This window comes from Penicillium argentinense (assembly GCF_028826775.1).
Source record: "Penicillium argentinense strain IBT 30761 chromosome Unknown utg000005l_segment0_segment0, whole genome shotgun sequence".
NCBI classification, from domain to species: Eukaryota; Fungi; Ascomycota; class Eurotiomycetes; order Eurotiales; family Aspergillaceae; genus Penicillium; species Penicillium argentinense.
This window is the reverse complement of record NW_026622664.1, coordinates 4,790,007-4,817,944: the sequence shown is the minus strand read 5'-3', so window position 1 is coordinate 4,817,944 and position 27,938 is coordinate 4,790,007. Positions and strand designations below refer to the sequence as shown.

Here is a 27,938-nt window from a genome sequence, read left to right as displayed (position 1 = left end):
TAATCCTATCTTGCTAGTAAAAGGTGCGATTGGCCTACAAAGCACGGCATGCCAGCAGATGCAAGACATCTACCTTTTTTTTGCAGAACCAACCCTGACCAGGGACTGCACACGGCATGAGATACCGTTGTAAAGCGGGTCTGCAAATTGACAGACTGCGCCACGCTGCGCCACACAGCACGTGGGGAGGTGGTACTTAGTGGATCCAGATTGGGAAATTTGTTAGTCGTGACGTAAAGATGTTTCAGTGATTCCGGGGTTTCATTCGCAGACAATCGGAGAATCCAAATGTGCCTGATGATGGCAGTCGGTCGAAATCGGGATCAGGTACTGCCCCGAGGCGCGCCTGATAGGAGGCTGAGGCATGACTATCATTGCCGAGTCAGGCGACAGGGCTGACCACAAGAATACGGTATACGAGATCTCTATTGTGGCTGGTATGTACAAGGTGAGACCCCGGAGACCCGTCTCGAGGTGATCTTCTTCATCGGAATTTGGAAGGGTCGTCTCAATCCAAACCGGTTTCATAACTTCGCCCTCCCGTCCACCGAGAAGAGTGCGCCATCCTTCCGAACGACAAAGTCCTTATTGGGCTCCCATCCCATCCACGCCCGCAATGTCTCCACTCCCCCGTCTCCAGGCATGAGACCTCCTCCAGTCCACCCGCCCTCGTCCGGCTTGATAGGGTAGGCGGGTGTCTGCGACAGGTGGACCGCCGGGCGCTGGTCATATCCCGCTGCCTCCAACTCGCTTTGCTCGAAGACGGGGGTGGCGCACGCATCGGTGCCGTCGAAAATGGCTTCCCACTCGGCGCGAGTCTTCTCTCTGAAACGGCGAGTGAAAATTTCGCGGAGAGCAGACCAATTGTCGCGGTCTTCCCGGGCGGGGAGAGACTTTGAATCAAAGCCCAGCCCGCGGAGAAGCGCGGCATAGAATTGTGGCTCGAGAGCGCCGACGGCGAAGTATTTCCCGGCGTCCTTGGTCTCGTAGGTATCATAGTAGGGGCACCCACTGTCCAGCAAATTATCTCCTCGTGGTTTATCCCAGGCAGGAGTCTGGAGTCCTAGGCGCGGGAACGTAGCGAGGTACGCCGATCCGTCCACCATGTTGGCCTCGACGACTTGTCCGCGGCCAGTATGCGACCGAGAGATCAGGGCGAGAAGGATTCCGAGAAAGCACATTGCACCTCCGCCGGCAAAGTCACCAAGAATGTTGCCCGGCGCGAATGGCTTCTCACCTTTCCGTCCGAGCATGGACAGGACACCTGAAACGGCAATATAGTTAATGTCATGACCTGCCATGTCTTTGTATTTGCCATCACGACGGAATCCAGTCATGCGTGCCACGATCAGTCGTGGATTATGCTTGAGCAAAACATCTTTGGGAGAAAGATCGAGTCGTTCTAGTACTCCTGGGCGGAAAGGGTCGATCAAGACGTCGGCCCCTGCGAGGAGGCGAAGAAGAATTTCGCGCGATTTCGGGTCACGGATATCAATAGTAATAGATGTTTTGCGGCGAGTCAATTGGTCGCCGCTGATAGCAGCTGGACGGTCGACGCGAAGGACTGATGCGCCGTAGTCGGCTAGAAGTAGTCCGGCAAAAGGGCCTGCGTGGAAATGGTCAGTGCATGCAATATCCACTCAGTCGAGAGGGCGTACCTGGAGCTAGACCAGCAAGTTCGATGACTCGAACGCCCTGTAATGGTGGAGCAGACATGGTTGTCGAGAGTTTTAGGGTCAACGTCAACGGCATTGGGCGTTTTATTGGGGATCGACGGGACTCCGCAACCGAGGTCCGGGGCGGCACAGCGGGGAACATGTCTGACTTGTGAACAACTTTATGCTTCTTGCAATCCATCTACAGAATCCCGATTTGAGTATTTCAACACAAGTACATTGTTCGGTCCGGATGGTGAACACTTAATCGCCCTCGCCATCGTCGCTATTATCGCTCCCACTGTCGTCATCGTCATCATCATCATCTTCTTCTTCCTCCTCCTCCTCCTCTTCTTCTTCTTCAGACTCCTTTACACTCTCAAAGGCATCTTCCAGATCCTCCTCTGCCTTCTTTGCCTTGGCCTTGATCTTGTGTCACCATTTGGATGCCCTCTCGGGTGCTTCTTCGACGCCGTCCGGGATGTTTTCGACTGCGCCGACCTGACAGCGTATGGTAAACATAACGGTGCCCAAGAAGAGAAGTCGAAAATGGAATAGACTTACTTTTTCGCCGGCTCCATGTGCTATGTTTTCGGACGTATCGGAGATTCCCTTTCCAAACACATACTTATTCTCATGAATCCTTTGGCCTGTTCGCGCAGACTTAAATTAGCACAGCCGATTCCAATGCCTTTCACGGGCCATCAAGATACTGGCTCAGCTCATGAGTGCAAGCTCTGTCCACTTTTCGTCCTCCCGGGCAAATTGCTGCTGCTGAGAAGCTGTGTAGGGATCAACCTCCGGCACAGGAGCGACGACGGAAGCTGCAGCAATTGGCGCCGCAGCTGCAGGAGCTGTATATGCCGCATTGTTGTATTGACCGGACGTATGTGTGTGCTAGAATTGCCATGAACGTTCACCAGTCTGAGCGTTCACATAGTATTGCTGGGATGTCGAGTTGAACTCTGCTGTCCATGGATAGGGAAGAGTCTGCGGAGGCTGAGGAGCATAATATGAATTTCCAAAGCCCTGCTGACTCGGACTCATGGGTTTGTATGTCTGATGCCCATAGACTTGAGCAGGAGCTGTATAGATGGAGTTGTATGGCTGGTAGGTGGGTCTTGATCTGGGGGGCTGTTGTGAGGTGCTGCTATTCCCGAGCTTTTCACTGAGCTTGTGGAAAAGTCCCATTGTTCCAGCTTCACGGAGTGGAATGACTGCGAAAGAATAGCTGATGGAGGTGAAATAAATCTTCAGCTGCAAATCCACAGAATTAATGTACAAAGGCAATGGAGGCTTGTCTAAATAGCAAACCTCCCTGTCAGGCTAATGGGGAATATAGCACGAGGCTGTATAGAGGATCCACCCCCGTGATTTTCCACATAGCATCGCGCCGATAGTCACTTTATTTTACCAATTCCCAAGCTGCAATAACTTCTGGTAGCTGCCATGTGATATAGCTGAGTGGTTAAACCAAAAATCGATGGATTCCGTAGTGATTGTCGCATTCGGACAGCCTTGTCAATTCTCACAGGGAAAGTGGAGAGCTGTCAATCGTACACGAACTCAGCAGCTCAGAAGAACTGGGTTAAAAATTTTATTTCAAAATTATACACGAGCATGTAAGTATCGTGTATCGTCAATCTAACTCATTCATCTCACAACTTAACATCACATCTCAGCTCCAGCTTTGCGCCCCATTCTCCAACCTCACTGACATTTCCTCACCAATGGGAGATCAAGATCAACCCAACAGCTGCCACTGCAGAAATAATCATTCATATCCCACGAAAGGCTGAGCCAGCCTCAAATATTGGAGGCCAAATTGCGACAGGCCGAGATACTCCTGATAATCAACGCCTCCTCATTGAACTGGGTGTGATACTTCTGCTTCATCGCAGCAGTCAAATCCCTCGCATCAGAGATCCCCTCATCCAAAAGGTTCTCAAAATTCTCAATATACCATCTGGTGTTTTCCAGATGAAAAGTCCCATCCATCTCATGAGGCGTGTCCCGGCACAACCAGTTCAGGATGTAATATCTCAACCTTGCGCGCGCTGGCGATCCACGCCCCACGCTTCTCTCGTGTGTTCGTCTCAGAAAGCATCTGGTGCACATCGCCGCACACGTCTAGTTCGAGAATCTGGGGTCCAGAGAATCGTCGAGTCGTGCGTATCCGTTTGTCCGACCTCGATCGCGTGAAGGGTATGCAATTCGAGCTTGATGGTTCGTTCGGGGCCTATGGACTTGGCGAATTTCTGGTGTGCGGGTATTTGCCGCGCGAATCGAGAGGCCCATGTTCGCTGGAAAGTATGTTGTTCGAGCTGTTCTTTCATGTGCGCAATGGTGCCGGGTGTTACAAGGGCTGTCAGGCCCGTCAAGGCTTGTTGGAGGACCGGGATGCCGAAATGGTCTCCATTGCCGTGGGTTATGTGGACAATTGTTAGTTTCTTTGATGGGATGCGGGCCTTGATCCAATCTATTAAGTGCTGCATCTATTCTGTTGTGATCGGCGTGTCTACTAGACTGCTTCAGATGTACCGTGGATGAGGGTGCAGGAGACCGGGGATCAGAAGCCGCCTTGCTTGCCGTTAGGCTTGGTCCAGGGGACGACGGGGCGACGTAGATGTCCGCTCGGAGGGAAGTCATGATGGATCCAGATGAATTAATTTTTTACCAAGGCACTGACTACTCAGCCATCTCGATTTCAGAGACGTGGTTTTGCTCGATTTCGTAATCGCGAAGTACAAGATACCCCGGGCCGTGTTTGGCACCCTCACGGGAGAGCAAATGAGATGAATAAACAAGACAAGAGGGATGGTGCAAAAGTCCGTATGAGACGATAATGCAATGATCGCAACAGAGTATTCGTAAAAGCGTCAAGGGCGGGGCGGCAGTTGACTTACAAAAACCATTGAATGAATCACTCTACCAATTCTAAGCTAACGAGATCAGAGAAGAGGCACAGATCGGTGAAAAGAAGAGAAGGAAAAAACAATCATAGCCTAGCAAGTACAGTCCGACAGCCAACATTTCAAGTAGGAAAAAGTGGCATGTGCGACTCGATATTCAAGAATATAAACCAAGAAGCTCAAAAGTTCACATCAACACAACCGTAGAAACGAAAGCGGCGAGACCGATGCTGAAGAGGTTTAGCAGACCGACCTGAGATCCAGCTGCGTTGAATACCGGTGAGACACCCTCTCCACTGCCGGTAGGACTGGAAGTCTGCACAGGGGCGGCGGACGAGGTTTGGATGGTAAAGCTGGATGTCAGGGTAACCGGACGGGGACCTCCGCTCGAAGCTCCCTTGATAGACGACGAGCCATGAGGAGGGAGCACAATCACAGAGCTGCTGGCGCTGACCTGGGGATAACCACCGGGGCCAGATCCCGCACCCTGTCCCTGGGAGGTCCCGGCGGTCTCCACGGCTGTCGTGGTCGAGGCAGCGGGAGTGTAGGGCACCGTGACAGTGATCGATGAGCCAGTAACACCGCAGTGCTTGCAGAAAGTGACAGTGGTGGTCCAGTGGACTGTCTCGATGGCCAAGGCTGCAGGAGGGATCTCCACTGCAGACTCAGTTGCCGTCGTGGTGGCAATGGGCTTAGTGAGGGTGACAGTAGTCGGGGTCGTGGCACAGTGGATGCAGACAGCCACCGTGGTGGTCCATCCCTCGGGAACTGATGGAGTGGTCGAAACAGCACCAGAAGGAGGGTTGGTCACACTAGCGGTAGCGGTGGCTTCAGGGCAGACAGTTGTTGTGATAGTAGTTGTGACGGTGGTAAATCCAGTTGAGCAAATGTCCGTGTACGATGTAACGATAATAGTGGTAGTCGTCGGAGGGGTCGTAACTTCTGGCACGGAAGTAACTGCTGGGGAGGTCGCGGCACCCGAAGATCCAGTTGTGGTCGCACCGCTGCTTCCAGTGGGGTTAGCACCTCCAGATGATCCATTGTCAGTGGTACCGCCAGTGGTGCTTGAGCTTTCGGTAGCAGATGCGCCTCTGGTAGTCGAAGACTCTGAAACGCCAGTAGAAGAGGCAGTGGATCCAGACTCGGTCGAAGAGCTGGTACTGGAGCCGGTACCGCTTGTCTGACTTGAGACGGGAATGCTGCTAGCCAGAGTATGAGACGGCTTTCCAGAGGCAGAAGGCGAGTGAGGAACAACAGTGGTACTGCTAGCAGATCCGGAAGCAGATGACTCCGTGACGGTCTCGGCCGTGGAGGAAGTGGACGACTGGCTCGATGAGATCACGGGACCGGAAGAGGGTCTGCTGGTTCCCGGAATGTGAGTTGGCTTGACTAGCGACGAACTCGAGTGACCGGCAGGCGTGGTATGTGCCCCAGAGGGAGTCGAAACGGCAGAGCTGCTTGATCCCGAGGACGATGTCTCACAGGGAGTAGTGCTGGGCTTGGCGGTAGGCTTTCCAGAAGAGGGCTTGCTGGTTGAAGCCAGATGGCTAGAATATGGGGAAGAGCTCGAGCTGCCACCGGTAGGATGAACGGGCGAAGAGGTGGATGAGCCAGTCACGGAGCTGGAAGAGACGACAGCGCTGCTAGAGTGCGAATGGCTCGAGGTTGAGGGGGAGCTAGAGGGCACGATGGAGCTAGACGAAACGACGGAGCTGGAAGGCGCAGAGCTGCTAGAGTGCACATGGCCGGAGGGCGAGCTAGATGGCACGGCAGATGGAGTAGCAGATGGAGTGGCAGACGGGGTAGCAGACGGGGTAGCGGACGGGTTAGCAGAGCTGCTGTGAACCGGAGAGCTTGGGGTGGACGAAGCGGGCTTGGACGTAGGAGTGACCCAGATGGTGGAAGTTGAGCTCGGCGGGGGAGGGAGAGGCGAAGGATCACAGTCCCACAGGATGTGTTTCATCTGCTGCGAGTAGTCGAGTCCATCGATGGAGTTGTTGTCCGCTGCCGTAGCCTCCCAAAGCATGACACCTCCAAAGGTGTCAGGGTAGAGGTTCATATACAAATCAATGAGCGGGTACACTTCCTCGGGTGTCAGGTAGAAACCGTCGGCGGCAGCCTCCTCCGATGCTGGCAGACCGACGAACAACTTTGCATCGGAATTGGCACTGTTTTGGATGACATTCACCCAGTCAATGAAATTAAAACCGCCGGTGCCGTTGACGAAGTCCATGGCCGAGCATCCAGCGGTGTTGTACCACTGAACCCAAATAAAGTCAAAAGCCGCGTGGGAAATAGCATAGCTGAGTTGTTCATCCGGGAGTTGGCACTGGGGAGCACCAGAGATGTAGAATTTTTGGTCGGGGAAGTCGTCGAAGTGGGAGCGGAGGCGGTTGATCATGGTAGCGTAGCCTGGATCAGTTAGATTTTGACACCTGCAGCAGGTATGTGTTCTCCGGGGGAGACCGTCTTACCGTAGCCACCATCGTGCTCAATATCGAAGTCGAATCCATCAATGGTGTTGTCTTGGAACGGGCGAGGGAAGCTCGAGTTCTGATTAGGAGGACCGAATGAATACCACAAAAAGTCGGCAAACCACTCAGCAACTTCGTGCGTGGGAATGTTTTGGTAGGCCGTGTCACCACCAATGGACAGCAGGATAGTCTTTCCCATGGCCTTGCAGACAGGAATATCCTCCCAGATTTGGTGGCATCCCTTCAGAAGCTCAGTGCCCTCATACAAAGTGCCGTCACACTGATTGCCGAAGTTGGAACCTGGCCAGTCTCCGACAGCAGTGGGAAAAACATTAATGAATCCCAGGTTGATAATATCAAGCGAAGTCTCCTTGCAGAAATGGCTGAGCCGTTGCTGGTAGGCACCTTGACCCTAGAAGCAGTGTAAGTTAGACGCCGACTATTGAGATGGTGAGAGGTTTGGTAGTCATGAACGTACGTAGTAGATGGCCACATTAGACTTTGAATCAACGTTTAAAGCAGATGAAACAGGAACGAGGGCTGAAAGCGCCGCCGCAGCGGCGAATGACTTCATGAAACCCATTTTCTCAACGCAAGACGAATAATGAATGGCAGCTTGAGTCGAATGAATCGACCAGCTCGTAATAAAGGAGCGAAGGGACCGTCTGTCCGGACAAGGAGAACGAAAGGACGCGAACGAAAGTCCGCTTGGGCAGTTTGTCACCTCAGGATGAAGGATGGAGCACCCTTTCGTCTATATATGCAGGAGAACCAGGGGGAAATGGAAGGGAAGCTGCATTAAAAAGCCACGAAATTATACATCGTCTTCGGAGGATCGCTAACGTAACGCCGCCATCAGGTGGCCCACCCGATAGATAGTCTTTGCTGCTAGCCGGCTAAGAGAAATGACTACCACGAGTCAGTCGTAGCAGGGACAACATGGTGATGCTGTGGCTCATCAAAGCAAATCCTTGTTTTCTTCCAGCCTAATAAGCTAGCCTCGGGCTTGAAGCCACTCCACATTGCGCCATCGACGAATGACAGGCGTATGTACTGCTCCAATTGAACAGGTCGGATCCGAAGGAGAATGGCGGGGCATCTCTCGGTCAGATGCCTTTGCGGCTGTCATGGAGAATTTACCACTCTTGTGAATTCTTGCAGAATTATCCGGCTTGAATGATTCTGAATCTGGAGCATTGAGATGAAGATGAGCATTTCCATTCGAGATTGGTTTGTCGAATGCAACAAACACCTGGGACAAAGCGCAGCGTTGGCTTGTGTGCTGGCGCGGAGGGGTTGCAGCGAGCCACGCGCCCTTGGCATCATCAGAAGAGCCGCATGAACGAGGCTTAAGCGGAGACAGAACCAGGGTCCGGGCACCGTTCGGAGCAAATTAGGAACGGGGGCGATTTCCGAGCATCAGAATCGGGTCTAATGTCCGGTGAAGTCCGCTCTGGCAGACCATAGGCAGGGTCTTGATCGGGCTAAGCAACGCTAACCCAGTAGTTCACCTTGGAGCCAGGAACCACCGAATCGTCTGGATTGCTCGGCCGGACGAAGTCGGTGCCCAGCAAAAGGGTCGGTATGATTTATCAGTTTGCAGTTCTGTAGATTGCACTGGTACACAGGCAGTATGGTATCGCTATAATTGACCACATCAATCGCGATGCTGACGTATACCGATCGGGCTTGTCTGGTGGTAGAAATGAGGCGACTGCAGGTTTGCAAGCGAGCGCAGAGGGAGCGTCCAGCCTGCGCTAGCGCCAGCCTAGCGTGCCAGGCACGCCAATCACGGCGGAGAGCTGGCAGGGTCGGAAGTCAACCGGATCAGCACGCCGTTTGCCATCTCGGTTAGAAAAAGCAAGCCTTGGCTTGTGCCTGTCCAGTGTGGTGCCTCAGAGTGGTAAAGGCGATAAGAGTACGCTGGAAGTCGGTCTGATCCCGCTCTCCGACACCAAGCGTATACTATAGGAGCGGGGGAGGCGGTCAACCATCGAAATTACCAAGGTAGCCCTGCCATAATTTCCGATCTACCACGAATGCTACCCTAATCACTAGGGTACTTGAGGCTAATGTCCTAGTATTTCGGGTTGGCCTTGACTAATTGTACGATTGTTTTTTTTCTTTAACCCTTTCGACACCATTCAGGTCTATTCGAGGGTCGTTGCATAACCAGGAAGTACTTCGGAGAGACATACTGGATGTACATACTAGAAGTAACGATGCGATAAGATGTTTGAGAGGCTCGTGGATAGACTGAATTTACAGGCACTGCGAATCTCTTCGGCCCCCAAACTCATCTGCCGGTAAGGCTAGCCTGCACCAAAGTTCACCTTCGCCCCATACCGACCAAATCGACCAAATCGACCAAATGGCTACCAATATCGCAAGCAGGTACCCCAACGGGGCGAGCTAATCTCGTAAATGTCTCGGTAGCCACCGCGCTTGCTCAATAGTGTCTATTGAGCGACCCTTTATTCTCCGTATCCCGACCGATTGATACCATATACCTGCTACGGGTGGGAGTGCGAGCAACTGGAGCCAGGACCACCATCAATGCAAAAAGACAGGGGAAGATAGTGGATATTGAAGAATACTCTTGAAAGATCCTGCATTTGATTCTCTATGTTTGCTCTCGTGGGTCTTGCCTAATGATATCCACTCGTATATTACAACAAGCTCATGACAGAATCACCGCCTTGATCGATTTGCTCTCGGGGTTCGACGCCGTCTGGAAGGCCTCGACATCCTTTCCAGTGAAATTCGATGCATAGTGCGTCGAACCAAATCAATCATTCCACTCTCCAACACCCGAACAGCCCTCGGCCACATACTGACATAACGCTGCTGGAGCTGCAGATCGACCTCATTCGCACTGCACCGCGTCAACGGGATTTCCATATTATCCTTGCCAACCCGATGACAAAAATCTTTCCTCCGAATTTGACTGTCGGGATAGGACTGCAGACGGAACTCTGCGCTCCAGTACAATCCAACGCTGTCGCGATCTCGACGTTGTCACCCAACTGTTCGGCAATACTCGTCCCAAACAGCTCCAGCATTTCTCCCTTCGTGACTTGGTGCGTGAAGACGCGAGGCATGATAAGACTTGGCAAACTCCAGTCATGTCTCATCAATGTCCGTAATAACAATATGATATGCTCCCGCCGCTTGACAGACATGTAAGGTAATTAGACCGATTGGTCCGGCATCCACAGATCAGTACTGGACCTCCAATCTTCACCTCAGAGCGAGTCACGGCTGTCAGCGCCACACTCTGCAGCTCGAGCAACGCGCCCTGATCGAATGAAAGGCTGCAAATCTTATGACACCAAGTGGCAGGTTGGTTGACATATCGGCGCATGAGACCGTGAGAAGGAGGACTCGAGCGGAAGATCAAGTTCTTGCAGTCATTATAGCGGCCGATGAGGCAAGGCTCGCAAGCACCGCAAGTGATATACGGCTCGACAGCCACGTGGTCGCCCACGGCGAGCTTCGTGACGCTCAGATGCACGGCAATTACCATGTCTGCAGGTTCGTGGCCCAGAAGGTATGGGTTGGTCACTTGCCAGGGTCCAATACCGCCATGCTTCCAGAAGTGAACGTCAGAACTACAACCATCTCGTTAGCTGACTTACCCCAACATACGAGTATCGGACTCTATTTTCATTCCGATGAAGGAATTTGGAAAGAATTTGGACTTAACCGCAGATTCCTGTCAATTTGACGATAGTGACCTCCCCAGGCTGCAGGCCATTTGGGGTCGTTGCATCCTGAGCAGTGGGAGCTGCCTCGTCCAGCCAGAGGTTATGCTGTGCACCGATGTACATGCCCACGTTTGAGGCCATATTTTAAGATGTTTCATCAGCAATGGAACCTATCTTGCTCTGCAACAACTTCCACTCTGAGAACTGCGAAGAACTTGGACTTCTCTTACTCCGGGTAGCACAATGCCTTTTATGCTGGATGTCCAGAGAGAGCCCACCGCAACAAATGCCTTTTTTTTTTGAGAAGTAAGCGAGCCGAATGCCTCTCTGTCTTACGCCAACTGCATTGTACTCCATGTACTGGCTACAAATGCACTGAGGAGAGTGGAATATGGCGCATTATTTCCCCCGTTCATAAAATATAGGGAACGCTTAAATTTCCGGGGGAGGCAACCATCGGATGACCCACATGTACCTCTTCATTAGATACTATGAGGTGCGACTTTCGAATACCACTCGCACCTATAAAGCAACGTAGAAATACCAAAATTCATCAAGTGACAAACCTGTTCAGTTTCATTCCTCTCAAGTCTTTCTTTGGTGTGAATATACTATCATTTCGTCCAATATACTGCAAATATTCACAAAACCCGCTCCTTTACCAAGCCCAATATACCAAAATCAAAATTTCGCTTCCCGTCGCAAGCTCCAAGAGACTCCTAGGCCTCCTCAGCCTCAATGAAAGGTGGTAGTCGTCACAGGTGCCTCCGGCACCCAGGGCATTGGAATCGAAGCAGCCCGCGCCTGCGCAGAGCTCAGCGCCGACATCGCCCTGACATACCTTTCCCGCACCGAATCCTGCCTACAGAATGTGGAAGACCTGACTCGCGAGTTTGGCGTCACCGTTTATGCTTACTCTTGCGACATCCGTGAATGGTCCTCTGTCCAGGAAACCGTCTCTCAAGTCCTGGCTCGGACGAATCGACACTTTTATTGCGAACGCGGGCCATCCGACTGACTGCGGGGTCCTTGAAGGATCTGTCGAAGCCTGGGAGAAATTTATCCATTCTGATTTGAATGGGACATTCCACTGCGCCAAGGCTGTTGGTCCCCACTTTGAGGAGAGGGGATCCGGAAGCTTCGTGATCAGTTCGTCAATTTCGGGGCATGTCGCAATTTATCCGCACGAGCAGACGTCATATAATGTTGCGAACGCTGGATATATTTATCTGGCGAAGCCTTTGGCGAATGAATGGTGGGATTTCGCGAGAGTTAACTCGGTCTCGCCTGGTTATGTTGAGACTGGGACTTTGGACTATATCCCCAAGGAAACAAAGGAAATTTGGGAGTTGTTGACTCTTATTGGATGCATAGATAGTCCGAAATCTGAAGGCCATCAATGCTTATCTGGCGAGTGATGCTAGTTCCTATACTACCGGTTCACATATTGTTATCGATGGGGTTATACCGTCCGTTAAGTACCTAGAAGGATTCATCTCAGTGGTACAACTTGTCACAAGAGACCAAGGCTATCATTCCCTAATTCCTGAAAGGAATACGGATCTGAATGACGTTGGAATCACCTCCCAAGCAAATGTCTGACGGATTTCGGTAATTGTTGGATACTCGGATATCCGGTATACTCACTCATTCCAAGATGCGACTCGACACTGATATCATGACGAGGGGTCAACATCGATTCTATGTAGGGCGCAAACACATTATTTCCCTGCATTCCCAGATTACTGGTCAGTTTTAGCACACATTTCCTGAGACGCAGAAAAGATCGTCGCTGGCAGCGCGGCGGGGAAACCCCCACTTGCGGCGACCCCCACTCGATGTCAAGGCGCCACGCTGGAGAAAAGACCAGCCCACCCCGGAAATTTCAAGACGCCAAGCCACTTTCTACATCAATTTCACGATCTGGACACTGCACCCCCGATCTTCAAAATGAGCGGCCCGATAGAGTCATTCACCACCGGCCCACCCATCTACTGCCCTCCAAAGGGCCGCATGGTCCTGGGCGAGGGTCCTATTTACCGCGCCAGCGATTCCACGCTGCACTGGTTTGACTGTCTGTCCACACCAGCTGAACTATACATCCTTCCAGTCGATCCAGTAACCGGACTGCCGACAGGCAAAGAAGCTCGCATTCTGCCCCTAGCCGATAGCATCAGCGTTGCGGCGTTTCGTCGCGATAGGCCCGGTAGCTATATTGCGGCACATTACCAGGGCGTTTGCTTCCTGGACGAAGCAAGTGGCCAGTTTGAACTTGTTCGCGAGATTATCCCGAAAGCAGAGCGAGATCAGCGTCGGTTTAATGATGGGGGTGTCGATGCTGCTGGTCGTTTCTGGTTGGCAGAGATAGATGTCAACGGTGTGAACTTTGACCAAAATGCTTGGCCCGAGGGCTATGGTGAGCCTAAGGGAAGACTCTGGAGATATGATCCCGATGGCAGTTTGCATATGATGATCTCTGGTGGGATTTTGTGTGGGAATGGAGTGAAGTGGAGCCCTGATAATAAGACCAGTAAGTAGTTGAGAGTTGATCTCAAGTTTCTGGACTGCGGGTAGAGCTAATGAGACATGCATAGTGTATCTCAATGACTCTGTCGGGATGAAGATTACGGCTCTCGACTTCGACCTCGAAACTGGCAATGTTTCGAATCGGCGTACCTTGGTTGATTTCCGTGCCACTGGTGCGGAGCCAGATGGATTGGTTCTCGAGTAAGCTATACCCTCCTCCGATCGAAATCAAATGCTTACCGAGCCTCGTAATAGCACCGATGGTAACCTGTGGGTTGCTGTATATGCCACGAGCAGCATCATGGTCTTCAACCCGGACGGCCAAAAACTCAAGGAAATCAAGCTGCCAGCAAAGTACATTACGTGTCCGACATGGGGTGGCAAAAACAATGACATTCTATACATGACGACCGCACGCGATCGTACAGATAATCCGGATCCCAGCGATGATGGTGGACACATGTACATGTTTAAGCCCAGCGGCGTCCAAGGGCACGTGAAGTATGAGTTCCCAGGCTAAGCCAGCCGGGATTCCGCCATCTACAGAACGGGAAAGAATCACTAAATAGGTCACATATGCATCCATCACTTGGAATAACTAGGGAAAAAGCATGAGATAATAGAAATTCTGGATTTAATGGATATGGCCGAGGGTGGCTTTTTTCTCCCAGAAGGCATCATATACTTGACACGCGTATTAGAAAAGAGTCCAAGCAGAGTAATGCTGAAAGCGTTGAGCGAATCGATTATTCGGTCTGAAATAAAAGGGTCGCGTAATTTACGTGGAGACTTGGCAGTAAATCGTGTACTTCCAGACCAAATTCGATGGAATGGGCCTCGCGTGGCCCTTGCTCGTACTGACCAGGCATGCTGGAGTATAACCGTCGCGTTTGAGCGACGAAGTTCACTGTAGCCCGCTTGGAGCAGCTCGTATAGAGGATACTTGCACATTCCACTTTTTAGCAGCAAGCGAGACAGCTCCTGTGCGATCCGATGTCAAGTATGATGGGTCTTAAAAGCTCCTGGATGCTCGGCCAGCAAGGACCGGCCCTTGAGGCCGCTCGGGCCACATGAGAGCAGCTTTTCGATGGCAGCTTCCGTATTTGCGGTTAATCGATTAGCGAGTAATTCGATCACAAAAATGAGGTTTTATTAAGCAGCCTCCAGTTGCGTTCGTGTTGTATCGCTGGATATGTGTTATCGGAAAGGGTGGGCGGCCATCGACTTCCGCGTCATCGAGGGATGTTCACCTGCGGGAAACCAACGCCGTTCCACTCACCACTCACCACCCACCACAGCACCAGGCGAACAGCCCTGTCTGGCTGCCCCTCGAGGGCGACCCTGCTCAATTGTCCGGCAAATGACACTGGATTCTTGAAAACCTCCGAGGCTTCCATTCTCAGGGACTGAAACGACCTGACGTCGAACGGAGTCGATCCACAGGGATGGCGACAGCGCGCTTGTTGGCAAACACACCCCTAGGTCTGCCGAAGGCTCCCCCGCTGGCAACATTCCAGTAGATCAGCAGATTAGATCATCGACAGGAGATGAAGTGCGCTGGTGCAGGCTGAGGTCGCGGCTGGGATTCTTGCCATGCCGACCCCTCGGCTGGCACATTCCACCCCTCCACACTCTGGCGCGTCGACGCGCTCTCAGCCTGCCAGCGCCTCATTTAATTCCCTTTTTAGTCCTGGCCTGTTCCGCGGCACTCGACACGCCTTTCTTTTTGCCCATTGATGATTTCCTAAGCGGGCTGCACCTGGGTCAGGCGGTTGTTCGGCGTGTTTCCGATTCTATACTCGCTGTGCCTCTCCTCGGTGACTTTCACAGTCACCTTTCTAGGGCTCGCTGCTTCGATCGGAATATTCAAGCGAAGCTTCAAAGCAGCTCGCACCGGAATACCCATCATGGCTACCGGATTTTCACCAGCACCGCGGAAAGAGGGCACTTGGACCAAACTTGTGATCTTTGTTGCCCTCTATCTCTTGATTCTCGAGTCGATGCTACAGCTAGTCCTCGTCTTGTTCCTCTATGGCAATCACCAGGTCGACTCGAAGATGACCGTGAGTCTGGTACTATCTTTGGTCTCGGTATGTCGTCCATCGTTCTTCCCACTGCTTGTGCGTCACTAACCTCATATAGTCTTTTTTGACGATTCCTCTTGTATCCCTTCAAAGCCTCGTCGCTTGGCAATACAACAAAATTGGTGGATTTGGCGAGCAAAAGACAGTCTTGCACAATGTTTGCTCTTACGTCTACCGACTTGACCTCATGCTTTGGCTGGCTACCAGTGTCTCAGGCCTGGTAGTTGCGGCCCAGCAGGTCTACTGTTTGCCAGAAGGAACGGATGCCACCTTCTGGCGAGTTGGAATGAGCTGTGCTTTTCACCGTTCGACTGTCATCGTCTCCGTCGTGACTTTGTGAGTTCTTCGTCATCTATCCTTCCCAGACTTATTCTAATCATATCCAAACAGAGTCACTGTCTGTACTATGTATTGCGCGAGGGAACTATGCGACCGACCATATGACGTCTCGATCATCGGCATCTACAAACGCCAGCAGGCTATCCGGAATGGCAGCATTCTGTCAGGACACAGCTGGGATAGTGATGAGACCCTCAAAAACGAAATTCTCAATCTCTGTCGCCAACACGATGGCAAGGTAGGGGAGGAACCTTGGTACATCGATCCTATTGCGAACAAGGTCAGCTGCCATCCGAGTATCCGGCACCCTGCTCCAGTTCGCCTGCGACCCCAGCTTCGTGTCAATACCAACCCGGGCTCGGAATACGGCGAGATCACCTCTGGTACCACCCTATCTCCAGATGATTCGTACCCTCGTATTTCTCCTAGCGGTCAAACGCTCACTAGTGACTTCTGCCCTATCTCTCGAACATCTACCGTCTTGACCACCCACACCTCCGAGTCCAAAAATTTGCTCGCCGACTTCATGGCTCCCAAAGTGCCACCAATCCCCAAGCAATATACTGCCTATCACAAACGCGGAAAGTCGTCTCTGTCTTCGCTGAAACGCTTCCTTCCCAAGTCATTCCCGCTTTCCTTGCCTTTGTCTTCGGATCCCCAGATTCGCGCCCTGACCGACCCCAATGCCGCATCAGATGTCGAAAAACAAAGTGTCACTCCTTCCATCAGCAAGGACCAGCCCGAGACCACAACTCAAGTGAAAACCACAAGTGGTGAGACGACTGTTTCGACAAAACCCACAACAACTCAAACTCCATCGAACCCCACCGATCAAACCACTGCCAAAAAGCCCGAGAGTCACAATCGGACTATGACTATGAACTCCGCCGATGCCCCTGAGGTTGTCGTCGCACCGGAGCCAGCTAAGGTGCGACGATCTCAGACAGAATGTCTCACCACAGCCGGCGGCTCCATTCACCATCCCCATCATCCTAACTACGTCCCCGGTGCCGCGCCATCGCCTTCGCTTGTCTCTACTCCTGGCCCAATCAACCCTCGCAAATACTCGGCGTCTTGCAGACAAAACAACGCCATTCTCCCGATGCTTATTCCAGCACCTCCCCGAAGCACTTCCCGTCAAGCCCCGCAACAGCCCCGTGTTGCGCAACTCCCTGCCCCGGTCCGAAGCAGCTCCTACTCCTTCGAGCAATCACACATCTCTCGCCATACTCAGAGCCAGTATCACCCTCAATACTACCCTCCTCAGCCGCTCCCCACCCGCTGGGCAAGTCAGCATGTCTTCGACCCCAGCTGTGTCATCCCGCCTTCTCGCCGTAATGACGTCGAAATCATCTATCCGAGCACTCGTCGGCCCCGCAGCAGTACCCACGGTGGACTGAATGCCCCCTGAGCTGCATCCTGGAGGGAACTCCTGACCCTCGTGCGTCCGTGGACGAAATCCAACTTGGTGCCACTGAACCCCGACGCAGTGTCATTGATCAGAATACCTACCGTGGTGCAAACCGTACCAGCATGAGCTTCTATTAGAAGAGTCTCATAATGTACTACACTGTCTGCCGGTCAGACTTCATTCTATTTTGCTTTCTCAGTGTTGCTCAACTTGAAGGTTATACGATTGTATTGTGAGGACTGTTTGCAATAGGGAGCGTTGTTCTTGTCGTTACTGTTCCTGTACTTCGAGATCTCGATACCAAGCTTTTGATCTATACTACTTTTTCTATAGTCAAAAATTGAATTCAAAAAATACGACTTAACGAAAGCAATTGAACTTGAAATTTTCAATTCGAACTATCTTAACACCGAGAAACGAAGATTCGCAATGCGCCCTCGTTACATGCTTAGAATGAACCTCATGCACCGACCCATTGACAGTATGCGCATGAAGGAAAGAATCCCAGAAAAGTAGAAAGGCTAATACAAAAGTTGAAGTCGAAAAAAGAAGGCAAGTCAGAATTCAAAAGCCAGCAAACAAACAGTCCAGAATTTAAGTCTTCCGCTCGCTATTCTTAGATTTGTCTTTCTTTGCGTTCTTGTACCGATACGCCTGGCCTTGTCGGGCGCCGGTAGACTCACCAGTCTCACCAGCCAAAGGACCAGGCCCAGGACCCATTTCCTGTTCACCCCAAGTCTGCATAAGAGCCTTGGCCATGCGGTCACGGTCCTTCAGCAGCAGATCCACTCGTCGCTCCCATTCCTGCTCTCTCTTGTCAACGGACAAGGCAATGCGCTTATCGAGCTCGGCGGCTGTTTCATCCTTAGCAGCGATGATCTCATCCTTCGCAGAAATGACGGCTTCAAGACGCTTCATCTCCGTCTTGAACGACTTGCGCAATTTGGATTCTCGCGTCTTTACTTCGCTGCGCATATTCGTGAGTTCAGTGCGAAGGTCGGACTCTCGTCTTTCGGCGGCCTCGAGAAGGTTGCGGATCTTGCGCATCGATTCAGCGTGGGAGGAGCGAAGTGTCGACACGGCAGTTGAGTGAGCAGTTTGAATGCTCCGGATCTGGGCTTGATGCGACTCTTCCAGAGCGGCAGTATCGACATATCCTTGTTCGTCTTGAGCACCACGGGTCATTGGTGGTGATGGAGGAGGGCTAGGTGGTTGGCCGAGTGACTCTTCTTGCAGCCGAGCAACAATTTCAAGAGACTCCGCGTGCTCCTCTTGGGTGCGATTCAGTTCATGCTGTGTCTTGTTGAGAGTTGCGCTCAGTTCCTCGACTCGCTTGGAAAGTCGAGAATTCTCTGTTTCGATGGTCTTGAAGAATGACTGAGACTCGGCAGCTTGTTCACGAAGGCGGCTGACTTCGGCGTCTGCGGCCTTTTGGGCAGCAGTGGCATCTTGAGCTTCTTGCTGAAGTCTGCTGATTTCATTCTTCACATCAATAAGATCATTCTCGTACGGGAAATGATCCTTCGCAGGTGATTCAGGGCCAAGGTCGACGTTCGAGTGGCCCAGGTCCTTGATCAAGTCGAGAATTTCGCTGTAGGTGGTGTGACCACCAGCGTTGCTGCCGCCAGGGAGATCGGCGGCAACTGCCTTCAGGGCGTTCTCTTGTGCCTCAACCTGAGATTGGACACGGCTGAGGTCTGCTTCGAGAGACAGGTTCTTTTCCTCGAGATCCTCGAGGGGCTGGTTCTGTGTTTCCATAGCAGTAAGGCGATCCTCAAGAGCTTGGTACTCAGTGTTGACTCGATCCAGTTCCCAGTCCAGGCGCTCGTTCTTTAGGGCCTGTTCGCTCATCTCTGCTTTGAGGCCGTCGATTTCGGTGTTCTTTTCGCTAAGCTGTATCTCATTCGCCCGTGTAGCCTCTCTCAGTTTCTCCAGTGCTTCGGCGAGGCTTTGATCGCGCTGTTTCAGTTGATCCTGGCTCAGGTTGAGTTGCTCGCGCAAATGGGCGATTGTCTCCAATCTCTCCGCCTCCAGAGAATCCTGCAAGCCCCGGTTTTGGAGCTGGTGTTGCAAGTCACGAACTTGTTGTTCAAGAGCATTCACACTCTCCGCCTTGGTCTGCGACTGATCTAGGAGCTTCTGGCGTTCCTCGCTTTGCTTCTGCAACGACTCGAGCTGCTCTCGGAGGATTTCCTCTCCGTTCTCCCGAGCCTCGAGCTCCTCCACGTAGTCATTCTTGCGTTGAATCTCCATCTGGAGGTGCTTGATTTGTTCGCCTGCTGAGGCAGCCTCAAGGACACGCTTGCGATTCCTTTCGAGTTGATCATCGCGATCCCGTACATCCTCTTCCAGATATTCAATGCGATGAAGCAAACGCTGCATTTCTTCCTCTTGAGCATCCTGGCGGTCTTCATCTTCCGCTTCCATTGACAAACTTCGATTGGATGGCGATGCTGGGCTGGGTAGGCCATCGGCAGGGTCCTCTTCGATATCTTCCAGGTTCGAGTCTCGCGCCAGTCCGCTTGTCCGATTCAGAACGTGCGAGGGAGTCGACATGTCGACCGGAGGACCAAATTCGCTGTAATCCGCTGAATCGCCATCTTCTTCGACGGCAGGCTGCTTCGACCGCACAGAGCTGTGCTGCAGGGCCGATCCAGACACCTCGCGCCTTTCGATTTTGCGCGTCTTTTTAATACTAGACATACCCTCGCCCATCAAGTATTTCTCTATGTTGGCCGTGAAGTCTTCGGGGCCCCCCACGTCAGACAGTTTATCTTCCTCGTCGTCCTTCAGCTCTGGCAGTGGTGCGCCGTCTCTGGCATCGGAAAATTGGCCGCTCGGAAATTGGCTGAAGTCTAGGGTGTAATTGGCGAGGCGGGCATCCAGGTCCGACGGGGATGGGCTCGGCGGCCCTTCGTTGTGGCGATCGTTTGGGAAGTCTTGTCCACGGTCGTCCTCGTCTTCGCTCGCAAATTCGCGATCTGCTGGTTCGTCGGGGTAGATGGGACTATCTTCCGGGAGCGGCGAGTCTGGCGGGCTCTCGGGGTGTTGCGGAGGAGAAGAGCGCATGAAGAGAGGAGTCGCTAGGGTCGACTGCCCTATCGTGTCGTGGGAGGTTGGGAAAGGCGACGTGTAGGCTGCATTGGCCATTGTCGCGGATGCGTCCAAGAACGTGCTAAATGAGTTTTAGCAGCACACCCCGGTGCTGATCCAAATCAACATGAGTTGTACTTACAGGATATCTTAGCGAAAGCACATTCCTTGTGCAGCAGTTTGCGCGACCAGTGGATAACAATAAGGTCTGCGGGGAGAGAAAGACGATCTGGGAGGCTCTCGATGCGCGTAAATGCGGGCGCGGATCATCCGTCGGCGCCTCAGGCACAAGTGTTTACACCCTCCCTCTTCGGGACTAGCGTGAACTACAGCTGAAACAGCGGAGAAGTTTTTTTTGATCTATTTGATTCACGATCGTATACTACTGTCTCAGATTTGTCCAGTCACCGACCCTCGCCATTATGTTTGCCACTCTTCAAAGGTCGGTGGAATTACCGCCGCTCGACTGCGTCGTTTGGATTCTTCCACGGCCTCTTCAAGCTGCAAGGCGGCTTTCCTACCGGCGCGACCACCTTTGGATGCAATGGAGCGCTGGAAAACGACATGATAGTCAGCTCGGTTTCAATGTACGAAAACCTCCAGCTGTAGCCTAAGTAGAAAATGGGACCATCCGCTCATACCTTTTTCTCCGGGTCCATGTTATGAAAACCACCCACTCCTCTTGCTTTTCCGCCCTGTTTTCCGCCCCGATGGCCTATCTCCGAAAGCACTTCTCGTGGTTGATTAGCAAAGTTGCCAGAGTTGGGGTGCGGCCCAGGTGCTGCTGTGGCGATGTCGCAGCGATCCCCATTGACGATGCGCTTGGATCGCGAGGATGGCTGCAGACGTGATAGAATGCGTAGCATGTTTCTGAGTACTGAAGATAGATAGATCACATTATTATTATTAGTGTCTCACTTTACGTCCGGCATTCTGAGGTGTGTAAAGAAAACAATTGTGAATAGCTTACCTTCGAGATATTCATTTGGACTACGTCCGAACGGTTTGGGCTTTGCCTCTGAGGCCGCTTTTAAATAAGTACTTTGTGAGGCGACTTGATGTCATTTCCACACTGCATGATTCTCTGTGCAAACAATAATTCGAACGTTGCACAGATTTCCATACTTCATCAATCCAATCAAGACAGCCTCCATATGAAGGCGATGTTTTATTCTTTGTCCATCATTGGATCTCGTACAGGTAGCTCCACTTCTATTTGAAAGGTACACCAATTGTAATTTCCATTTTTATCGGTCAACGTGATCAAGGTGGCACAGTAATAGTCAAAATCATTTGCTCGGAACTTGATCCGAGTCTTCGGCTTGATGTCATTTACTTTTGTCTCGATCCAGCATCATAATTTCATGAACCATGGGACCACATCATTTCAAATCAGATAAAGTTCTTCAAATTCACAGTGCACCAGCTTCACACCACGTGACGTGTTGTTTTGAAGCTTTTGAGTAATTCACAACAAAGTAGCTAGAATGATATATATGTTATTCGTCCATGAATGACTCTCCTGAACTTATCAGTCTCAATTTAACTCTTCAGACTAACCTTCACCGCGTGATAAAGCCCAACAGCTTCGCCCCAAGAGCCTAAAGCTCTTACCAGATAGAATCAATAGCCAATTATCTGATCTCATCCAAGACATGTTGGCATCGGGTGTGCACAGAAACCTCGTGGCGTGGCCGTGTGAGCGCTTAGTCATGACGCGGCGCGCCGAACCGGAGGCAGCGGCGCCGCAACATCCACCAACGTGGGACCGACGAAGGGACAGGCAGAGCCAATTTGGGTCTCCTGCTATTATCATATGTTGCTATCACTTGATACGACTATTGCAGGTCGTCCTCAGTGCCAACGTTTCGCAACATTCGTCGTGCACGAAGCCATAATCTCATCATATAAAGGTTGCAGTTTCCACCTCGGCTTCAAGAATCCAGGGGTAGAAGCTCCAGAAGCATTGTGAGCGACGCTGGCCTTTTTGAATAGTGTGCTCCACTTTACTACCGACAAGATGCCACCGATTCCAGGAGTGGATGGAGACCGTCGACGGGTGATTCTCTATCACCAAACCCTCATCCCAGGTGCGGGGCCTTACGTCTCCATGATGCCCCTTCTGCATAATCATACCGGCACCACGCATGTTATTATCGCCGCAATTCATATCAATGAAGATCCGGAGCATATTACTCTCAATGATGATCCTCCAGATAGCCCCAAGTTCGACCCGTTGTGGGAAGAAGTACCTCGAGTGAAGGAAGGCGGCATCAAAGTGATGGGCATGCTGGGCGGTGCCGCCCCAGGCTCCTACCGGCGACTGGATGGCGACCAAGAGAAATTTGAACGATACTACCGCCCTTTACTAAACATGATTCGCCGCCATGAACTAGAGGGACTGGACCTTGACGTCGAAGAAGGGATGTCCCTTCAGGGCATCATTCGACTCATCGACCGGCTCAAGAGTGATTTTGGCGACCAATTTATCATCACGTTGGCACCCGTCGCTGCTGCACTGTTGGGACTCGGCAATCTATCTGGCTTTGATTATAGAGCGCTTGAACAGGCTCGCGCCTCCAAAATCTGCTGGTATAACGCTCAATTCTATAATGGATGGGGCCCTGCGGACGATCCTCGAATGTACGCAGCAATGATCGCACAAGGATGGTCTCCCAGTCGGATTGTTTATGGGCTTTTGACGAATCCCGGAAACGGCTCCCAAGGTTACGTCCCTCGGGAAAAGATAAGCGCTGTGCTTTCCGCGCTGATTGAGCGGTTTCCGAATTTCGGAGGTGTGATGGGGTGGGAATACTTTAATGCGCTCCCCGGTGAGCGTGCTCGGCCTTGGGAGTGGGCATCAGAAATGTCTATCAGCATGGGAATGAAGGACTTGGTGGTTGCAGCTCGCCAGGTGCTCACAGCTGGACCCATGGTGGATAGCTTGAACAATTTATTTCAAGATATGATGAATCAAGGACGGCACCCTTGATCGCGAAATGAGACCTGATATGGATCTATCGATCTGCACCTATGATGAACCGAATTGGATGCGCAAACTGGTGCGACATACCGCTGCATCATTCCGGGATAAAAATAGATCCATTTACCTCTCAATCTGTTAAGCGTTTACCTAGAAGTGGCGCGTTTCTATGAGGCATTTTACTTTACGCAGCTAAATCTACTGAGACATCAATCGAAATATCCACAACGGCTATGGATGCTATAGAATTACTACTAGGTACGGCTCTCGCTGAGCAACTCAGTTCCTGAATTATCCTTTCAAGTACAGCGACTGCTACAGATAACATCGAATGGCCTTTGTAACAGTGTGTAAAAGGCCGACAAAGTCCGCCTACTCAATGACGAGTTCAATCAAATATGGGGTTACCGCATAAATATTCTCTCCGCGTAGTAATTGTCTCAGAAAGATCACGAGTCACGGACGGGCATACCAATGCTCCAACCAGCGGTCGATAAGCTTCTCAGGACCCACCCACGCCATTTATTTCAAGAATGGCAGTACGCACAAGCATGGTCTATATCACACAATACAGCTTCAATAGTATTTAATAATTCTCAACTTACAATGGACTATGGAGCTTTGCTTGATCTCCTATGGGATGTTTTCTATACGGTCAAAACATGTTGCCAGGCTAGTATTTAGTATGATACAAAATGAACCACTGTGCCAGAGCTATGGTCTCACATGACTCAAATAATCCTTGTCACTTGGTGGATATCAAGTGTGGAAATGTTATGCATAGAGTGATTGCCATGAGTGAGTGGAATGTCATCTCGGTCCATGGTTTGCTTGGTGGATTCTGTCTGACCTGACCCCATCAGCCTTCAGGCACAGAGCTGTATACAGCGAACCTGAGAGAGCTGGAGACCTTTGGGGGGCTATTTTACCGTCAGAGAAGAAATACCTTCGGTCTCGTGGATTCCCGAGGCCGCCATTGAGGCGGTCACCACATTTGACACTTTAGTTTCAGGCTGCAAATGGATCAAAATGTTGCAATGCACAACTTGAGGACCTTTGGGGTGATTACTACCTATTGCATATCTAAACAAAGCTTACCAAATATTTAGCTGACTATCAAATATATTTCACATTTCTTTCGATGACTGATATTCTATGCCCAGGTGCCGGGCGCAGAAAGCATAGGAGCAGCAAAACTGACTCAACTACAAATGCCAATTGAACCAAAAAAACACATTGGAAAGACCCAAATTCCCAGAAAACATGAATAATCGGTGTTTGCGTGATCTTTCAAAATCGCAATTGACCTAAAAAAGGGACGTGCATGCGTTAGGGATTGTCTCAACAAACACCCTGAAGCTGAAACGAACTATGCCGATCGCCCAAGTTCTGGGGCGCCCACCATCGCAGAGCGCTGCAATGGTGCTTTTTTCTGCTACGACCCAAAGGACGCCACATGTATCACTGCTTTAGATCCTGCAGCTTGCTGATATTAACTGCAGGGAAGATGCATCATGTGTCTGGGGAAGACTGCAGGAAGAGGACTCGTTGCTACATCGCATAACTGAGGGGGTCGAGAAAAGTTCTAGAAAATCCCAATCAGAAAACCAATCAGCCCTAAATTCAAATCCGTTATGGACGGCTTACCATGTGATCGCAAAACTCTACATACCTTGTTGGGCGAACCTTAAAATGGTCAACTCTGGTAGCTCAGGCTGCTATATCGGAAACTGGCCAGCGATATACTCTTGTAGTATTCAACCCACGGACTCCTTAATTAATTCAATGCAGCAAACCACCTAAAAATAAGTACTGCACGCACAAATTAGGTTTTTGACGAACGGTTCGGCGTTCGGGATGATCGGGAGTCAGACGAACCCCATTCTGGGTCCACTCGGTCCATGTTCCAGATCAGGCTAAATCCCTCATTTTTGGGCGATCCTCGCCGACAGCCTTACCCAATTCATCTAGTAAAAACAGTTCTCTACACTAGGCTGGTGGGCCCTGGGGTTTGGCCAGACTGCCTGAGGGGAGGAAACACGGTGCTGAGAGTGGTTCAACCGTGAAAAATCGCTGCCCATGTTTACTACGTGTATACTACCCAGCACAAACAACAACAACAACAACAACCACCATATTGCGATCATGAAACATAGCCCAATGCTTTTATCAGTAACTCATGGTAGAAGAATTCAGACGATATTTGCAATGAAAATAAGCTCGATCTACGAGCAACCAAGAGATCTGCATATCGAAAGCAAGCCTAACCGTGGTACCTTGAAACAAGACGGGACGAGACAGGGGCAATCGTTTCACCAACCTTCACTAACCTCGCAAGTCAATGAATCGGTCAATGCAGTGCACGATGAGAAGATCACTGACCAAAATAGACATCGTCGTCGGCCCGGACGTATGCTTCAACTCGACTATAAGAGGCACAGCTGTCGCTGCCTTCTGTTCTGGTCATCAACACATTGTCTTTCGCTTCAGTTGACTGGATCAACTTTACAGTCTTTCTTTGCTTCTATTTTTGTTATACCTCCTTGAATTGAGCTCTCGGCACTCTTTTATTTTCCCTGCTTTGCCTCTATCCAGTCGTTCGACAACAACAACAATGAAGAATGCTGCCATTCTCTTCCTCGCGGGCACAGCTCTCGCAGCTCCCGCCAACAAAACTCTCGAGGCCCGCAAGCCCTGCCTTCTCCTCGATGGCCTCATGAACGGAGGCTCGGGCAGTTCTTCAGCTGGCGGTGGTCTCAGCTCCCTTCTCAACTGGGGCGGCTCTGGTTCGGGCTCGGGCTCCGGTTCTGCTTCGGGCTCCGGCTCTGCTGATCTCGGTGCTGACCTCGGCCTGAGTGGCTCTGCCAGCGGCTCTAGTGGAGCGTCTGCCACTGGCTCTGCAGGTGCTTCTGGCTCTGGCTCTGGTGGTGGCTCTGGTGGCCTCGGCCTCGGTGGCTTTGGAAGCGGCGACCTTGGTGGTAGTCTTGGTCTTGGCCTCGGCGGCTCTGGCAGCGGTGGTCTCGGAGGATCTGGTACTGCCACTGGCGGAGCAGGTGCATCTGGTACTGGAGCTGCCGGTGCTTATGGCTCAGGCTCTGCTGGTGGTTCCGGCTCCGGTGGTCTGAGCGGTGGTCTTGGTGGTGGCCTTGGCCTTGGTGGTTCTGGTAGCGCTGGTCTCGGTGGCTCTGGCAGTGCTTCCGGCAGTGCCTCTGGTACCGGATCTGCTGGTGCTTCTGGATCTGGATCTGCCGGCCTTGGTGGATCAGGCAGCGCTGGTCTTGGCGGAAGCGCTGGCCTCGGCGGCTCTGGTAGCGCTTCTGGCGGTGTTTCCGGCACTGGTTCTTTCGGCGCAGGTGCCTCCGGTGGTGCCTCCGGTGGTGCTGATCTTGGTGGCTCTGGTAGCGCTTCTGGTGATGCTTCCGGTGCTGGCTCTCTCGGTGCCGGTGCCTCTGGTACTAGTTCTCTTGGTGCTGGTGCCTCCGGGGGTGCTAGCCTTGGTGGCTCTGGTGGTGTCTCTGGTGGTGCTGATGCTTCTGGAACTGGAGCTGCTGGTGCTGGTGCTTCTGGTGCTAGCCCGCTCAGCGGTGGTGCTCAGGGCGGTGCTTCTAGCGGTGCTTCCGGTGGCGCCTCGGGCGATGCCTCTGGCACTGGGTCTGCCGGCGCGAGTTCTTCTGGCGCAGCCTCCTCCGGTGCTGGCGCCTCGGGCGAAGGTTCCGACTCGGGCTCTGCTGGCGCTGGCGCTTCTGGCAGCGGCTCCACTGGTGCTAGCGGTTCCGGATCTGGTTCAGGCGGCTCTTCGGTCTCTGGAGGTGTAGACGGTGGCTCCGGCACTGGTTCTTCTCCCTCCTGGTCCACCAGCGTCAGCTTCAGCACTGAAATCCCCGGCCCTACCGGCACTGTTGGCGAGGGCTCCATCGGCGGCTCTGGCTCCCTCTCTCTGCCGGTGCTAGCGCTGAGGCGACCGCTTCCGCTCACGCTTCGGCTTCGGCCCACGCCAGCGCCAACGCCTCGGCTGACGCTGATGCCTCCGCCGACGCTTCTATCTAAGCGCCCCACAATATCGACAACACTACTCATTTCCCGGCTCCTGATACCTTCTACCTCGCCCAATTTGACAACTGTCTGATGGAACAACCCTTCCTGGATATGGTGGAACTGTGGTGGAAAACTACTTGGATTTGATGTTGGCTTTCTGAATGTGAATTAATATCAGATATTCTGGTGCAGCCTCTGCACATATACGCTCATTATGTTATACGAGTTTGTGATTATCAGGCAAGTCCTTTGTGACTTAATAAACAAATCAATTTTGGATTAATTCAAATATTGTTGAACACTTCTAAGGTCTTCTTTTACATTGTATGTCAACTGTTCACACATCCGCTTTGTTTAGTTTGTTCGGGTTTAGCGCCTGAATGCTATATCAATGTACCATGGGACGTGCCTTCCATCTTGATGTCTTTCTTGACATTTGAGTGATTGATAAACTATATTCTATAGTCTGGTCCATCTTGATTCTTCAAATGCGCTTCTTTCTAAGGTGAACGTTTCAAAATCAAGGGAGACCTGATGGTTTACGAGGAAGACTTCAAGGCCGAGAACCCAAGATAAAAAGGTTTGGTCACATGTTCGGTTGTTTTTTATTTCATCGCAAGAGTACATGACTAGCGTAGATGGGTCAATAAAACATCGGTTAGATTCTTGGTTTAATTACTAGTCAAGACCGACCATCTTGGCGATGCTCGGCCCCGTTG

General features: G+C 51.7%; 12 protein-coding genes across 12 annotated transcripts; 3 read left to right on the top strand and 9 right to left on the bottom strand.

Annotated features, from left to right (window-relative positions):
- Positions 1–524: 524 nt before the first annotated feature.
- On the bottom strand, positions 525–1,716 carry N7532_006596 (CaiB/BaiF CoA transferase family protein; the record flags this gene model as incomplete). The annotated part of the gene is made up of 2 exons (XM_056619090.1): positions 525–1,606; positions 1,659–1,716. The coding sequence occupies 2 exons, from the start codon at positions 1,714–1,716 to the stop codon at positions 525–527; spliced, it is 1,140 nt and encodes a 379-aa protein (XP_056475249.1).
- Positions 1,717–2,372: 656 nt separating this feature from the next.
- N7532_006595 (WW domain protein) lies at positions 2,373–2,846 on the bottom strand (the record flags this gene model as incomplete). Its single annotated transcript, XM_056619089.1, has 2 exons — positions 2,373–2,509; positions 2,576–2,846. 2 exons carry the CDS (start codon positions 2,844–2,846, stop codon positions 2,373–2,375), a joined length of 408 nt encoding a protein of 135 aa, XP_056475248.1.
- Positions 2,847–3,654: 808 nt separating this feature from the next.
- Positions 3,655–4,304, bottom strand: N7532_006594 (Metallo-hydrolase/oxidoreductase; the record flags this gene model as incomplete). The annotated part of the gene is made up of 3 exons (XM_056619088.1): positions 3,655–3,798; positions 3,845–4,150; positions 4,197–4,304. 3 exons carry the CDS (start codon positions 4,302–4,304, stop codon positions 3,655–3,657), a joined length of 558 nt encoding a protein of 185 aa, XP_056475247.1.
- A 450-nt stretch (positions 4,305–4,754) lies between these two features.
- On the bottom strand, positions 4,755–6,968 carry chiA1 (class III chitinase ChiA1; the record flags this gene model as incomplete). Its single annotated transcript, XM_056619087.1, has 1 exon — positions 4,755–6,968. One exon carries the CDS (start codon positions 6,966–6,968, stop codon positions 4,755–4,757), a length of 2,214 nt encoding a protein of 737 aa, XP_056475246.1.
- A 20-nt stretch (positions 6,969–6,988) lies between these two features.
- Positions 6,989–7,624, bottom strand: N7532_006592 (uncharacterized protein; the record flags this gene model as incomplete). The annotated part of the gene is made up of 2 exons (XM_056619086.1): positions 6,989–7,453; positions 7,520–7,624. 2 exons carry the CDS (start codon positions 7,622–7,624, stop codon positions 6,989–6,991), a joined length of 570 nt encoding a protein of 189 aa, XP_056475245.1.
- Positions 7,625–10,174: 2,550 nt separating this feature from the next.
- On the bottom strand, positions 10,175–10,889 carry N7532_006591 (sorbitol dehydrogenase protein; the record flags this gene model as incomplete). Its single annotated transcript, XM_056619085.1, has 2 exons — positions 10,175–10,662; positions 10,748–10,889. 2 exons carry the CDS (start codon positions 10,887–10,889, stop codon positions 10,175–10,177), a joined length of 630 nt encoding a protein of 209 aa, XP_056475244.1.
- A 1,809-nt stretch (positions 10,890–12,698) lies between these two features.
- N7532_006590 (SMP-30/gluconolactonase/LRE family protein) lies at positions 12,699–13,794 on the top strand (the record flags this gene model as incomplete). Its single annotated transcript, XM_056619084.1, has 3 exons — positions 12,699–13,278; positions 13,343–13,475; positions 13,530–13,794. The coding sequence occupies 3 exons, from the start codon at positions 12,699–12,701 to the stop codon at positions 13,792–13,794; spliced, it is 978 nt and encodes a 325-aa protein (XP_056475243.1).
- A 1,387-nt stretch (positions 13,795–15,181) lies between these two features.
- N7532_006589 (uncharacterized protein) lies at positions 15,182–17,108 on the top strand (the record flags this gene model as incomplete). The annotated part of the gene is made up of 3 exons (XM_056619083.1): positions 15,182–15,364; positions 15,417–15,694; positions 15,749–17,108. The coding sequence occupies 3 exons, from the start codon at positions 15,182–15,184 to the stop codon at positions 17,106–17,108; spliced, it is 1,821 nt and encodes a 606-aa protein (XP_056475242.1).
- A 594-nt stretch (positions 17,109–17,702) lies between these two features.
- On the bottom strand, positions 17,703–20,258 carry N7532_006588 (putative spindle pole body associated protein SnaD; the record flags this gene model as incomplete). Its single annotated transcript, XM_056619082.1, has 1 exon — positions 17,703–20,258. The coding sequence occupies one exon, from the start codon at positions 20,256–20,258 to the stop codon at positions 17,703–17,705; it is 2,556 nt and encodes an 851-aa protein (XP_056475241.1).
- Positions 20,259–20,621: 363 nt separating this feature from the next.
- Positions 20,622–21,067, bottom strand: N7532_006587 (KGG domain-containing protein; the record flags this gene model as incomplete). The annotated part of the gene is made up of 2 exons (XM_056619081.1): positions 20,622–20,753; positions 20,843–21,067. The coding sequence occupies 2 exons, from the start codon at positions 21,065–21,067 to the stop codon at positions 20,622–20,624; spliced, it is 357 nt and encodes a 118-aa protein (XP_056475240.1).
- Positions 21,068–22,221: 1,154 nt separating this feature from the next.
- Positions 22,222–23,193, top strand: N7532_006586 (putative class III chitinase; the record flags this gene model as incomplete). Its single annotated transcript, XM_056619080.1, has 1 exon — positions 22,222–23,193. The coding sequence occupies one exon, from the start codon at positions 22,222–22,224 to the stop codon at positions 23,191–23,193; it is 972 nt and encodes a 323-aa protein (XP_056475239.1).
- A 2,864-nt stretch (positions 23,194–26,057) lies between these two features.
- N7532_006585 (uncharacterized protein) lies at positions 26,058–27,099 on the bottom strand (the record flags this gene model as incomplete). Its single annotated transcript, XM_056619079.1, has 2 exons — positions 26,058–26,639; positions 26,833–27,099. 2 exons carry the CDS (start codon positions 27,097–27,099, stop codon positions 26,058–26,060), a joined length of 849 nt encoding a protein of 282 aa, XP_056475238.1.
- Between the last annotated feature and the right edge of the window lie 839 nt (positions 27,100–27,938).